This window comes from Myotis brandtii, unplaced genomic scaffold (genome assembly GCF_000412655.1).
Source record: "Myotis brandtii unplaced genomic scaffold, ASM41265v1 scaffold358, whole genome shotgun sequence".
Lineage (NCBI taxonomy): Eukaryota > Metazoa > Chordata > Mammalia > Chiroptera > Vespertilionidae > Myotis > Myotis brandtii.
The window spans coordinates 2,669,236-2,684,670 of NW_005363772.1; the positions used below are offsets into that span (position 1 = coordinate 2,669,236).

At 40.0% G+C, this 15,435-nt stretch overlaps 2 protein-coding genes across 2 annotated transcripts in view; one reads left to right on the plus strand and one right to left on the minus strand.

Moving 5' to 3' along the window:
• RASSF8 (Ras association (RalGDS/AF-6) domain family (N-terminal) member 8) overlaps positions 1-6,385 on the plus strand; it is a 65,874-nt gene extending 59,489 nt beyond the window's left edge. Inside the window, exons 4-5 of the mRNA XM_005871824.2 lie at positions 1,219-1,363; positions 2,179-6,385. Coding sequence (XP_005871886.1) covers positions 1,219-1,363; positions 2,179-2,300 — 267 coding nt within the window. The 3' untranslated portion in view covers positions 2,301-6,385. The remainder of the gene's footprint in view (positions 1-1,218; positions 1,364-2,178) is intronic.
• Positions 6,386-12,718: 6,333 nt separating this feature from the next.
• LOC102246556 (double C2-like domain-containing protein gamma) overlaps positions 12,719-15,435 on the minus strand; it is a 9,662-nt gene continuing 6,945 nt past the window's right edge. The window contains 3 exon segments of the mRNA XM_014544236.1: positions 12,719-12,764; positions 13,948-14,053; positions 15,000-15,193. Of these exon segments, the coding sequence (XP_014399722.1) occupies positions 12,719-12,764; positions 13,948-14,053; positions 15,000-15,193 (346 nt within the window).

The following is a 15,435-nucleotide window of genomic DNA, read 5'->3' on the forward strand; positions in this document are numbered from 1 at the left end:
CCTGTGGAAGTGCTGGTGTGGAAGCCTGCTGTTCAGGGTGCGGTCCATGCGGCTCCTCACACTTCTTAGAAATTCACAATCCACATTATAACAAGATCTCCAGTTAGTACCTGTGCACATTGAAGCTCTAGAGGAGTTGCGTTAGAGTGTGAATCGTTCCAAAAGCAGAGGAAGCTCAGGTTCCAGGAAGAACCGATGTGCTTTCTTTGTCATTAACTATAGAGTGAGAGAGAAAACTACCCCTCCCCCCAATTTTGAAAATCAGGAATTTCTCACTCTATAGAAGGTTAGCCTCCAATGTGCCAGTATTTTACTATTTGGATTCATTTTGACACTTAAGGGCACATTTGGAAATTGTGTTGCCTTTGATATTACTTACAGGAAACACTAATTTATGACAATCATTGCTAGTAAATCCCACTACCTAGTGAAAGATACCTAATTCTAGTAAATAGTAACATCTCCAAGTACCTCCTACCCACAAAGTAAGTAAACAACCACTCTTTCCTCCTGTCTTCTCTGCCCTACCAAAGTCCTCAGGCACCCCCAGCCCAGGTGGGGCAGAGAAGGAGAGAAAGAGAAAATCCATTTAAATCACAGAACGCTCTCCTGGCCTTAGACCTTTCCAGCTGTCCAGACTTGATCTCCGTTCTTTAGGGCTCTTCATTTCTCAAAACTCCTCCTTCAGAGCTTGAAACTCCCCGTAGTGTGAATCCTGTGGAAACCTTGCTTTCCTCCTGCTATGCTACAAATCTCAGTAACGGACCTCATGGGAACTTCAGCAGTTTACAGAAAACAGGAACTCTGACTCTCATGGACCAAAGGGCTATTCATTTTGCAGTCAGTTATGAAGAGGATGATAGGGCAATTTCATTGTTAACAGCTTAGCAAGATTGCTGAATGAATTGGAATGGTGGAAATCAGTATTTTATTGATGACAGTTTATAGACCTATCACACTTATTTCATCGGGTACGTAGTGCGTTCCTAGCAGAGGAAGCATCACCTTTAAGAGTCCAGGCTGTCCTTGATTTGCTTATTTTTTGGCCCAGGCCACACAGACAGTGACCTCTGTACCCGTTGTAGCTCTAAGCCAGACTTGTTCAGTGTGCTCCTGTGACAGCGAGCATCCCACCTCAGCCCTGCAGCAGACGGACTGTCACCAGGATGGGTGTCCAGTACTGACCCTCCAATCAATAACACTCTCACTTCTCTCTAGGACAAAGAACAGGAACTGGAGCAGCTGACGAAAGAGCTTCGGCAAGTCAATCTCCAGCAGTTTATCCAGCAGACGGGGACGAAAGTGACCGTTTTGCCAGCGGAGCCCATTGAAGTAGAGGCCTCACACATAGACATAGAACGGGGTAAGATGTGGAGAAATCTGTTTTTCACTTTATTCTCACCTGTTAACTATGCATAAACATTTGGCATTCAGTAAGTGTGTTATCCTAACCATTCCAAGCTAATTCTCTTGGGCCATTTTTAATTTTTTTTTTTATGTACTTACTGTTTCTGGGGAAAATCAATAGTATTTAGGTTATTTATTTACTTAAGTGAGCATGAAATTACCAGATCTTACATTCTTTTCCTGAAGTATGTATGAGTCAGAGTCTATTTGAGTTTTAGCTTCTCTCTGTTCCTAATGCCCCTTCTTCCTATTCCAAGCTATTCTCTTGGGCCATTTTTAATTTTTTTTTTTTATGTACTTACTGTTTCTGGGGAAAATCAATAGTATTTAGGTTATTTATTTACTTAAGTGAGCATGAAATTACCAGATCTTACATTCTTTTCCTGAAGTATGTATGAGTCAGAGTCTATTTGAGTTTTAGCTTCTCTCTGTTCCTAATGCCCCTTCTTCCTTTCCTAAAATTAATTAATTTGACCTGATATTTAAAAGACACTTCTAAATCAGTATATGTATGTGGTCTGAGTAGCCAAGAAAGAGAAGCAAAGTACTCACCTTCTTTAAAAGATCAGTAACTGCTCAAATCACTGAAAACTTGGTGTATCAGCTGAGAGGGGCAAGCAGAGTTATAGCCTGTCACCCCAGTACCCACAGCGGATTGTAATTGCCTCTGTCTGTTCTTTGATTCCTGGTGGCAGGAAGAGTTCTGACTGTTCATATTGCTAAGTACTCAAGGTGATGAGCACATCTGATGACTCTTTGTTTCCTGTTTAGAGGCAGCATTCCAGTCTGGCTCCCTGAAGCGGCCTGGTTCATCTCGGCAACTCCCCACTAATCTTCGGATTCTGCAGAATCCTATCTCATCTGGTTTTAATCCTGAAGGCATATATGTATAACAGTATCTGTCTTTGGGCGAGAGACCCAATAAAGGTACCACGGACAGTACAGATTCTTTCTTTGATTTGTGCCAATGACAAACAGAGATGTATTTCACAAGCCACCATGTCTTTTCCTGTCCTAAACTGCATACCACTTGGAGCCATACCCTGTGCACTGATGCTAAAGAACAAAGAAACTCTTTCCACACATGAACAGTGTTGACATTTTTATCCAGCAGCTGTAATGCAAAGCCTTCATTTTTATGTGTAGCCTTTTGAGAGCATTAGGAAAGTATTATTCTGTGTGTATACATTTTAAAAAAAAGTGACTTAAGAGTGAAGAGAAGTATGTGACTGGCTTAGTTTAATTTATTCCATGTAGTCAATTAATGTGTGAATGTTAGTGTTTTACTGTTTTTTATTAATACTTATCTTGTGACCGAATTACATTACATACTTGTGGTTATGACTGTGTGCATGTGGCCAGACTCCCCCCGTAGAATGCTGATTTACAAGCGTCAGAGTGTGCTCCGCCATCGCAACGAACTCCGAGAGAACCCACTTGGATTGACTTTGTGACTTGTCCTAGCCATTGCTTAATTGGTTGAAATAATTCAGCATTTCTTTTTGACCTGGAGTTTAATATTTTTTCTTTACAATATTTTCAGTACATGAAGGACCACATACCAGAACAGAAATATTTTTGTGAGGTAACTTGTACGTTTAAAAGGTTTGCAGTGCTTCTGACACTGTAGGACAGAGACAGGAATGCTGAATATCTCTTCAAACAGGCAAGAGGGTTCCTGCTATATTATGTTATGCCCCTGCCCCGCCTTATCCTTTTACTCTCATGGATCCTCAGAATTGCCATAATATATAAGTTAGAGATATCTGAGGACCAGGTCAGTCTACTTTAGGAAGATTGCTTTAAATGATGTATTTTTAAAATGGCCCACTTCCTTATTGTAGTCTTCCGGTGTAAGCGCCCGTGGGGAAGATATTACTTGCACATCATTTCCTCTGTACGTTGTAGACTATTGCAATTTCTCCAGTCACTTAGAGAGCGAGAAAGTGGGTTGGAGTTAGGTACTTTTTTCCAAGGAAATAAAGTTAAATTCAGTGTTTGTTTTCATTTTTGAGCTTGACTTTTATAGGACATTAATCTCCATTTGTACGTATATTTTTTTATTTATGAAACCAAAAAACGAGTCAGCACCCCTCTCATGAGTAGTGATTAACTTAAGACTCACAAGTAATATCTAAATGGATGTGGTCAGATACCTCTTAGCCATTTTTACATTCCCTCTGATATCATTAAGATCTTTTTCTGAAATTTCTAGTTTTTAATTCTGAGGAAAATACATCTCTCAATTTCTTACATGTAACAAAGTAACAATGGATTAGTATATTAATGCCATGGTAACAATAAAAAGATGTAAGTTATAGCTTATGCATGAGGGCAACTTTGGATGTTTTAAATGCATTTCACTTATTTTTGGTTTAATGAATGCTGAGAATGCTGCTATATTTAGGTTTCCAGTGGAAAATTCTAAGAATGGCTATGAAAATATATAGAAGCTTTTAGAGAACTGAAAGTAAAATGCAGAATTGCCTTTTCTAGTCCAGCTAAATGGCAGACCTCAACTAAAGGTATTACTTTCTTTGGGTTCTTGAGTTGACCTTGCCATTATACTATTTTGCAAATGACTTGGAGAAATAACTGATTCTTACCTAAATATCCACAATCTATACACATTTGCTCTCAATTTATAATAGTTATTTCATATTTACATATGATTGAAAATTATGAGAATCAAAAAATCAAAATAATTTGTAGTTTTTGTGACAATGATGATTTATGTATGCCCGATATATGCCTTATTTTTAAAGGGTTCCATCCTATACTAAGAGTCACTTTGTTATTGTTATCCAGAGAAATTGTGATCTTATTCACAAAGAAAAATATTTTTATAAATTGATTACATTCTATTTAAATAAAAATGTCAAAAGGTTTGTTAAATTTTGCAATTATAAATCGTAAAGATGCTTGGCGTGCCATGAGAAACACAGAGTCAACACCAGATTAATTATTGTAAATTCTTATCAGCATTAATCTAATAATTCTCAAGAGAGGCTGGCAGCATCCTTCCACCTTGCAGTGGTCCTGGGTTCCCCAGCCTTGCATCATGGCAACCTCTCTGATAACTTCATCTGAGTTCTCAGTAATCTCTACAAATCTCTGCCAAGTAATCTCTACAAATCTAATTACTGATAAAAATATTTCCTAGACGAGAAGAGGTAAAAACATGAATTTGATGAATGCATTAAGCAGCTGTGCTTTTTAATCAGTTACAGTACCTCTGGAAGCACACCTCTAGGAATATTTTCTAAGTCTGTTTTTAAAATAGTGCAAAGAAAACCCATCTCCCTAGAACATCTTAAAAAATACTTTAGTTGTTCCTAATCATTTTTATCCATTGTGAATACAAATGAGATAGATTAAGTGCCACATCTTTGGATACATCTTTGTATAAGCCACATCTTTGGTGGGGGCTGGGCAATCGTATACAAAAATACCAAATATAAAATTTTGAATCTGGGGAATATTCAGGTTCTAAATACTAAATTAGATGACAAGTTCTTTGTTATTTACTGCAAGTTCTTTTATTGCAGTTTTCTGTAAGTATTAAATACATTAGAAGGTAAGTTGTTTTTTTTTACCAAGGAATAATTTGAAATAGCATTAGTACATATATGACCGTTTAAGTATCTGCCATCCTCAGAATGATCTGTAGTGGGTTGCCAGAGTCCTGTTGTTGTTCTTAGGAGATACTTTGGCTTGTTAGCATTTTTTTTTTTTTTTGTCTTGATGCACAGAGAATTTACATGTAAGAGACTTCGGTTGGTATTAATAGGAGTTACCCATTCAATTCCCCCAGTCATCACTGAACTAACCATCAGTTCTCATACTTCAAATTAGTCATAGTCATAAACTAGAGCTTAGACAACACTGACACAGTAAAAATATAGGATGACATGAAATGTGAATTTTAACAGTGTTCAAGAAGAACAAATAAGCATTTGCTTCCAGAGCATACATTTTTTACCTGCATTAAAAGAAAATTTTCCACACAAAAAAATTTTCTTTGTGAATAAGAGCAAAACAGTCCTTAGAAAAAAGGAATTGTATTAAAGCCTTTTCTGTGAATGTCTTTCCAAATTAGAACTATAATAATGGATTGAGGAAATAATACGGAAAAAGCAAAAACTCTTGATTTCAGGTATGCAAAGGGTGTGGGCAGATGGGCAGTTCCCCATGTGCATTGCCTTTGAAAAATTGGGCCTTAATTTATATGTAAATAGCAATGCTGTGTTCACATCCCCCTTCTACCTACTAAGTTGTCTTTATTAGTCTTTATTGTGTAAAATTTCACTCATAAGTATTACTTTTGTATTATGTCCATTTTTTAATTGCATGTTTATACTCTTTGCTACAGTATTGTTGAGTTTTGGGTAAAGGCCATCAGCTGTATGGAGAAGACAGAACAATCACTATTTATTCAGAATTGCTGCTTTACATTTCCAGAAGAGCTTTCGATGCCAGGACAGTGGCCGCTGGAAAGCTGCAGGAGCTCTATTCCAATGCATTTTATATATTTTTAGAAACCAAATAAATGCAGATAACTATTTAGTATACTAATTATATTAAACCAGCAGAAATATAAAGGCAATAAAGTATATACATATATATATGGGGGGAAGGGAAAGATTAAAAAATAGGTTTACAACCAGACACGGTGATAGCCCTAAATGTATTTCTCAATCTGTCTTTCTTTATTGACCCCAGGAGGATTTGAGTTGCTGCAGCTTTAAACAGAAAATCACCGCGCGTTCACTAATTGTGGACACATAAATATGCTTTTAGTACTGCTTTGCTTATGTACAAATAAAATATCTGTAGTCTGTGTATTATATGTAATTATTCTTTTCTTTTGACTTCCACCTCAAAGTGTATATTTTCTGATTATTATGAGCTGTAAAACAAAAGATCAATATCTGATATTCTCCCAAGTAATAAATTTTCAGGATTCATTGGGGCATTACATTGCTGACTTGTTTCTTATGTGTTTAATATTTTAAAATATAATTTTATTTCCTTTAAAAGATTCCAAAGACAGTCTGCATATCAGTAACACAAAATTACATTTTCCTAAAAGTACTATTAATATAACTAAAAAATTATCTATTGCTGAAAAAGTAGCTGTTTCATCCAAGTGAAACGGAATTAAGAAACTAAATGCCTCCCTTTTATTTCAAAAGTAAAAGAAAAAATTCTTGTCACTGAAGCTCTGTTTTCCCAGATCTTCAAAACCATAAGGGAGAGGAAGAGAACTAACACTTTAGTACCTACTGGGTGGGGGTACAATAGGAGGGACATTCAGCCCCCCCAGGGAACTTCCCCAAATCACACAGCTGAGTAGTAGTTTACATGGCATTGAGTTTGTACCTTTGAGACACCAAGGTGCTTGCTTGTATTCTACGGTAAAGCTGCATAAGCTTACCAGTGCCCATTTTCTGCACTTAATCTCTCTTTAATGTGGAAGTATGTAAATTGTCATTTATATGTTCGTGTTTTTCAGGGAAATTCCCCAAATCACACAGCTGAGTAGTTACATGGCATTGAGTTTGTACCTTTGAGACACCAGAGTGCTTGCTTGTATTCTACGATAAAGCTGCACAAGCTTACCAGTGCCCATTTTCTGCACTTAATCTCTCTTTAATGTGGAAGTATGTAAATTGTCATTTATATGTTCGTGTTTTTTAATTCTCACCCAAGGATATGTTTATTGATTTTTTTAGAGAGAGGAAGGGTGAGAGAAACATCAGTGTGAGAAACATCAATTGGTTGCCTTTCATATGTGCCCCAACCAGGGACAGAACCTGCAACCTAGATATGTGCCCTGACCTGGAATCAAACCCCAAACCTTTTGGTGTACGGGATGATGTTCCAACCTACTGAGCCACCAACCAGGGCATCATTTATATAGTTTTTAATAGAAGTTAGATCTTGATCAAGAAATTATATATATGAATAATAGTTATAAAAGCAAAGGTTAAATGAGAAACAACATAATTCAAAATATTTTATGTCCTAGCTGGGGGGACTTGGAGAATTTGAATTACTCTTCCCGTCCTCTAAGGTCTTATGTTTTGTTAATGGCAGAGGAAGAAATAAAAACTGTTCACTTGATGCCTCCCATGCTGCCCACTCCACATATTTGTGCTGCCAAGGGAGTCCTGTGACATGGGCACCACACACAGCTCTTTCATGCTTCCTGCAGACATGAGCCTATTGTTGGCCAGGCACTGGACTGGAATTAACATGATTTCCTTTGCACCTCAAGGCATTACAGTCTAATGAGCACTGTTAAAGGAACCAGAGCAGAGTGCCAGGGAAACACACCAGGAGGGTTCTACCCCAGTTGGTGTTGGCAAACCCTAGAGAGGGATGTGAGCCAGGGAGTGCTCTCTGGAAAGACTAGAAGATGCAAAGATGAGCCTGTGAGGCTGACCAGACGGTGAAGGGCCAGGGAAGGCTGGTAGGTAGGCAGCTACATCATGAAGAGCCTTGGTTGCCATGGTGAGGATCTTTCACTTTAGCCTGAATGCCATGGAAGACTTAAATATGGTAATGAAATATGGGTTAGCACAGCAATTTTCAACCTTTTTCATCTCATGGCACATAAAAACTAACTACTAAAATTCTGTAGCACACCCAAAAACTATGTTTTTTGCCAAACTGACCAAAAAAAAATAAAAATTTTGATTCATTCACACCAGATGGCAAGTGTGTTAGCTGTTGTCATTTTTTTTTTATTTGACATTCTAAGGGAAAAGAGGTCCATGCCCCTGACTAAATAGTCAGGTATTGCATGTTTAAAAATTCTTGCACCACACTGCTTGTAAGTCACTGTAGTAACCTGAACTCAGAAAGCAGCTGTTGGCTTTTATTCGATAACAATTTTTTTTTGAGCATCTACTTTGTGCTTGAAGAAGACAAAAACCAAAAAGGTTGTAGACATCCTAAGTAGACAGTAACTTCTTGTGCCACACTGCTTGTAAATCACTGTAGTAACCTGAACTCAGAAAGTAGCTGTTGGCTTTTATTCGATAACAATTTTTTTTTTTTTTAGCATTTACTTTGTGCTTGGAGAAGACAAGAACCAAAAAGGTTGTAGACATCCTAAGTAGACAGTAACAAAAAGACTTGGTGTTAAAATGGTGGGGGCAAAATAGAAGCACTGAAGAAACCCCAGGTGTTTGACAGCTATCCACAGCCTCAAGAGGCTGGTAGGGATGGTACTGGGGGTCTCTGGATGAGTAGTCACACTCTGTTCCATGTGCTGGGGGCCGGGAGGGGCTCTCCCCTTGTGGAGAGCTCCTGCAGTCTTTCCTGCAAGAATAGCATGGATTTGAAAGGCTCTTGGCAGCACCAGGTTTACTCAGCCTTTGGTATGCTGGAATTGTACTCAACTTTGTGTTTGATATCAACCACTGTCACTCACCTGCCATGAGGAGGTGTCCAGAATGATTGAAGGATTTGACCATGGTCCAGAATGAAAGGAAGTGAAAAGGGTGGACCATTCACATCGTCTCTGTCTATGCCAAGCCAATATATGAAAGTTTCCCGTAACAGCTGACAGTGTGAAAGTCAAACAAATGAAGCAGAATACTTAGTAACAAATGATTTTTTTTTAAATATATATATTTTGTTGATTTTTTACAGAGAGGAAGGGAGAGGGATAGAGAGTTAGAAACATTGATGAGAGAGAAACATCGATCAGCTGCCTCCTGCACACCCCCTACTGGAGATGTGCCTGCAACCAAAGTACATGCCCTTGACTGGAATCAAACCTGGGACCCTTCAGTCCGCAGGCCAATGCTCTATACACTGAGCCAAACCAGTTAGAGCAACAAATGCTTTTTAAAAAAATATTTTTATATTGATTTCAGAGAGGAAGGGAGCGGGAGAGAGAGCTAGAAACATCAATGATGAGAATCATTTGGATCAGCTGCCTCCTACATGCCCCACACTGGGGATCGAGCCCATAAGTTGGGCATGTCTCCTGACCGGGAATCAAATCATGACCTCCTGGTTCATAATGGGTTGACGTTCAACCACTGAGTCACGCTGGCCGGGCACAAATGATTTTTTACAACATAAATTATAGGTACTCTAAGCATAGGACACAATGAGCTAAGAGGCTGTGTGGCAGCAAGCATCACACAACAGGAGGCTGAGGAGAGCAGGGATGTGTGCAGGATGTACACAAGGAGCCACCCCCCACCCCCAGCCAAGAGGACACAGGAGGCACCCACCCAGCCGATAGGACTTGTGGCACCCTGACCCCTGCCCCAACACAGCCTGCATCAGAACCCTCAAAGACTGTACCATAATTGAGCCAAAATAGATTTCCTTATAATCTCCAACTTTTAAGACCACACAGAAGAAACAGTTCCTCGGCAATATGACAGCCCTTCAGCTATCAGAAGACATCTATTATATCCCCTAGAATTCTCGTTCCCAGGCTCAATATTCCCAATTCCTTCTGATAGTGTTGTTTCCAGTCTCCCCTCTCCTGAGTGTGCTGCAGACCGCTGCTGAGCGTGGCACCAGCACTGAGCACAAAGCTCCGTTGAGATTGGATCAGGTCCACGCTGAGGAACTTGATTCACTTGTTGCACAGCCTGAAACTTCGTGGGTTGGGAGGGTGGGTGGCTGGTTGGTTATTTTTTTTTTCAAACCTCACTTTTGAATCTGATTTGTTCACTAAAATCCTGTCTTTTTCACATTCTGCTGTCATTGAAATCTTTCCTAATTTGTATAGGCGTAACTGAGTCTTAGGAAACTATCAAAATGCTTATCATCTCTAAACCCTTTGAAAGTAATAAATCCCAGATGGAAGACGCAAGCTTTAATGTCAGATCAATAATGAGTTTGATTTTGCCAAGGGACAGCGCTACAGGAGCACACACGGGGTGAGTGAGAAAATTAGAAAAGGCTCCACGGAGGAGCTGTATTCAGCTCCGGAAGGGTGAATGGGCTTCTACTCCATCGTATCTATGGAATGCCTCCTATGTGGTGGACACTGGAGATACAGCGGTGAGCAAAAAGAGACCAAATTCTCTGCCCACGTGGAGCTCCTATTTGAGAGGGAAAAATGGGAACAGAGAAAAATATATAGCATTTTGTATTGTGGTAAGTGCTAAGGAGAAAAATATTAAGCAGCAAAGAGCAGCAGCAAGTGCCAGAAGTGGAGGGGACGATTGCAAGTTTATAAAGGTGAGTTAGGGAGGCCGCTCTTAAAAGGTGACATGGGAGTGAAGACCCGAAGGAAGCGCCGGCAGAAATGTAAGGGAGCTCTCTGGACACAGCCCATGTTGCTTTGGCAAAAAAATAAAAAAAATAAAAAAAAGGTTCGGAAGGCCTGGCTTCCTGTTTCTAAGCAACTGACTCAGAATGCACAGCTTTTTCCTGGCTGTGAGCCAGTAACCCCTCCTCCCAATTACTCAATCCATCAATCATCTCAAATCAAATAACGTAAAGAGAGGGGACATTTTAAAGATATTAAATTTTTTGTCTGAATTGAATTACCCTTAATCCTTCCCAAATTAAAATTAAATTCAGAGGGAAAATGCCCTTCTCTCAAACTTGATCTACCCTATTTTCCAAAGTCATGGCTACAGGAATATCTCTAGGTCTAAAGATGCTTTACTTTGTGAGACATCCCCTCCCAATTTAATGCAGCTTTAAAACAAAGATAACTATTTTTCAATTCAAGATCCTAAATAAAACAAGCCGTTGTCAGGTACTCTACTATATAATGCTCAATGTTACAGTCTATGAAAGGGATCTGTGACTTGAGGTCCATGGACTCCGAGGCTCCTTGCATAGAAACTCCCACTATGGACGTTTGGAAGGTCGCAGAAACGTAGAGAGTGCACTGAGTAGGGATAAGATGAGGAAGGAGTGACAGGAGATGGGACCTATTGTGAAGAACCTTCAGTTTCATCTAGGAGGCAATGGAGAACCAAACAAGGGCAAAAGACCCTTAAGATTAGCTTTGCTTTTGTCAAAGCATACTGTAGCCACGTTGCAGTGATTGGGCTGCGGTTAGAGGAGATTGCTTCTAGGAGTCCCACGGGGAGGCGTTGTAATAGACCTGCATAATTACCCTCTGTGAAAACTGTCCTGATCTTTCGTCCCCTCCAAACTCTCCTCCATTGTCAACTCTTCACTTTGTGTCACCATTTTTCCCTGAGCATGTGTCTATCATAGCCCATGAGAAAACACCAGATGGGCCTAAGTGGAGAAGTTCTATACCAGGGGTGGGCAACCCCTGGCACGCATGCCAAACATAGCACACCAGTAACTTTTGCTGGCACGCGAAACCCTCCCTTATAATCTTCCATTTACAATTGTTTTCTTAATATCGACTTTTTTATTTTTCAGATAAATTCAGTGTAGGTGCATCTTAGATAAATAAATAATTTTACATAACAAGTTATCTTAAAGACCATAGACATGGATTGACGAGAGAGGGGAAGAGCAATTTCTATGCCTCTGCCTTAACTCTCCCTGCCTTTCTAGATCCGACCAGTGTTTTGGTTTCATTCACATACGCTTGTGAATCTTTGTTCTCAGTGATGAATTTTGTTAAGTCTTGTAATAGGAGTAGCCTGACGGAGGAAAGTAGTAACTCGTGCATATCTCTGAAGATCACGAAATATAAACCTGATGTAAAATCTCTGTCATCAGTGATGCAGCAGCAAAAGTCCAACTGATAATATCAAACGGAGTCATAAAGTTTTCTGTCGGACTATCAGTATACATGTATACATTAAAAAATAAATGTATTTTTCATCATCATATACTGTGTTTTTGTCGCTTGAATGAATTTTATTATTTCTTCAAGGTTCTTCACATACGTACACCTTAAGAGATATCAAGTAGGCATAACATGTTCTCAAAAACTTAGGGTTGGCACGCAGAAGAATTTTGAGTCAGAGATTTTGCTGGTTTTGGCACACACTCACAAAAAGGTTGCCCACCCCTGTTCTAGACTGGTGTGCAAGGACAAATACAGAGGGATTGCCCAAATGATGGCACAGCAAAAATCCCAGAGCCTGGCATCTGGCTTAAGGCCCAGTCAAGTAGACACATATAAGTAACTATCACAGTAGGTATGTACCAATGTATGTGTATATATATGTGTATGTGTATATATCTATATATGCATTATGTTATGTACATAACACTTAGATTGTAATGCATATAATAGCAGCCAAATAAAAACCTTTCTTCTTATTGAACACCACTGTGCATAGTCTCTAGAATGCTCAAATAAACCACTGGAATTGCCATATTGCCATTGCTAGTTGACCATAGCACTCATGACAAGAGCTTCAATACCAAATAAACTTAAAGAGTTAGAAAAAACATAGTGGATCAGCAATTTACAGGGTCCTCTCCATGCAAGTGCCCCTGGAGGGCTCCCCTCTGCAACGTGGCAAATGGAACTTGGAATGGAGCTATGAAAGTCCGGGCAAGCTCTTGAAAATCTGTTTTATAGGAACCAGCTCACTTAGAACTGTTTAACACGCCATGGTTTGTTGCCTTGACAGTTCCTTTATGACACAGCAAATCAGAGAGAATGCTTCCAAACCAGATTGTCACTTTTTTACAGTTGCTGTTACCTCAAGGTTATATCCATGATTCTTTTAAATAGACAAACATTTGGTATTGGGGGGGGCGGCGTCTGTTTAGGGCACTAGGATGATGGTGGACATCGTTCTGAAATTCTACCATTTTGTGATGTCTTTAATGGACATGGGATCCACTGGGAAAGGAGGTAGCTAGAGGATGAGGCAAGTTTTGCACATGTCCTGTTGCGATCTGGTAGGATCTGCACTGAGATGTTCAGGAAGCATGTGAACATGCAGATTTGAAGCTTAAGAAGGACACAGAGCTGAAGATGGACATATAGAAACTATTTGTACCAAAACAATAGTTAAAAATTCAGAAGAAACACCCCTCTCCCCCCAAAATATGTATGAATATATCTTAAAATAAGAGGTAAATTTTCTCAGGGAGAAGTGTAAACACATGTTACTCAGTATAGTCAGAGGACTGGCAGTCTTGGTGTCACTGGGAGTGGCCATAAGTGCGGAGTCCCAGGTCCCACCCTGGACTTAATGAGAATTTGTATTTTGGCAAGGTCCTCGCATTATTCATCTGCACGTTCAAGTTTCAGGAGTGCTGGAGGACACCAGGAAGAGGGCCAGCAACAGCAACTGGACAGACATATGCATTTCCAGGCTGACAGAGGAGACCACAGAGGGAGACCATGAGGAATCCACAGAAATCTAGGAAGAAGGGCCAATTAAAAGCAGGCGCATAGAACACTACACAGAATTGCATTTAGCTTACAGGGTGATAGGAGGATACATGTAACCAATGTCTTTTCCTTTTCAGTCTCTTTCGCTTTCATTTTTTAGCAACTCCAGGTTTTCTAGAGAATATGGACAGTATCACCCTTCCCTGCTCCTCTGGCCTCCAGCCCCATGAGGAGAAAAGAGCATCACGTATCTGGACTCTCCTTACCTCTTGGGATGGCAAATTGCTAATGTGTATATGTGAGCGATTTTGGGTGGCGAGTGAAGAGAAGTTTGAGACATGAGTAGACTGCTCTGCAAAGGATCTTTATGTTCTAAAGGTAACAAGCCAGCAAAACAAAGGGCAAATTGGACTTCAGGAGCATGCGTTAGGATGTGTACAAGTCTACTGGTATAGGAGGGAACCAATCAATCTCTCACTTCCTCTCTAAAACTCAATAAAAACATATCCTTGGGTGGGGATTAAAACCAAAAATTGAGGAGGAAAACCAAGATGGCGGCATAGGTAAACACCGGAGATTGCTGCCTCGCACAACCACTTCAAAATACAACTAAAAGATATCATCCAGAACCACAGGAAGGCTGGCTGAGTGGAAATTCTACAACTAGAAGGAAAGAGAAAAGCATACCAAGACTCAGAGGAGGTGCGGTGCAGAAGTAAAATACAGAGGTGTGGAGGTGCATGCGGAGAGGGCTGGCAGCTGAGGACACGATTGTCTTTTTTTTTGGGGGGGTAGCAAAAATAGTTTTTATTTATAATTTACAGTTTCACAAGTGAAAATCGTACATTTTTATACATAACAATTTCGTTTTGTTAAATTTGCACACATCTACAGAACTTTCACACAACAAGCACCGGAAACTGTGCAGGCAGTAGGCTATGCAAATACTAAAATGTACTTATTAACCAAATGATAGCTGAAGGCCCTGCCTCAGCTAGACCATTTCTACAGAGTTCTATATATACATAAAAAATTCTTCACCTAGATCCAAACAGCAGCTTTTTAAAAAAAGAAAAACATACTTTTCTCATTTTATTTAAACTGACTCAACTGTATCATTTTCTGTTTTCATTTAATGGACCTGGTGCCTGGGTCACCTGTACCCTCCGGAACCTAAGAAGGGGAGGGGCTTGCTCAGGCCACGTGACTGGGCAGTTCCCATCTTTGCCTGGAGAGGAAGGGGACTGATGTTGAGAGCCACAGACAGGCCGGGCCCTTGCTGATGGCCTCCCGCTAGGTGCCCACGCCCCCCTCCTACGGGTAAAGCCCATGTCTCGGGAGCAGCTCCGAGAGGCTCTTCTCCACTCAACGGGTGTTGCTATGCTGTCCTCTGTACAAGCTGGTGGGGCATCAATTTGTTCTTCCTTAACTTTGGGACTGTCACAGGGTTCCTGCAATTCAGTTTTGACAATGTTCAACATAATGTTCCAAGGGTTTTCAAATGGGGTCTTGCTGGGAGATGGTGTACAATCAAATGAAGATGTATTTTGATCATCTTCATAACATGATGGATGATAACTCTTTCCATCCACTCTAATGGCATTCTTTAAATGCCACTCCTCCTCTTCTTCATCCCAGTATTGTTCAAATTGTTCTTGACAGATTTCACAACTCTCCACTGCTCCAGCTGGCCCTGCCGGCACACTTTGGAACTCCTTTTCTTTAGCAGCTTCCTGAGTTTTGAGCACAACTTC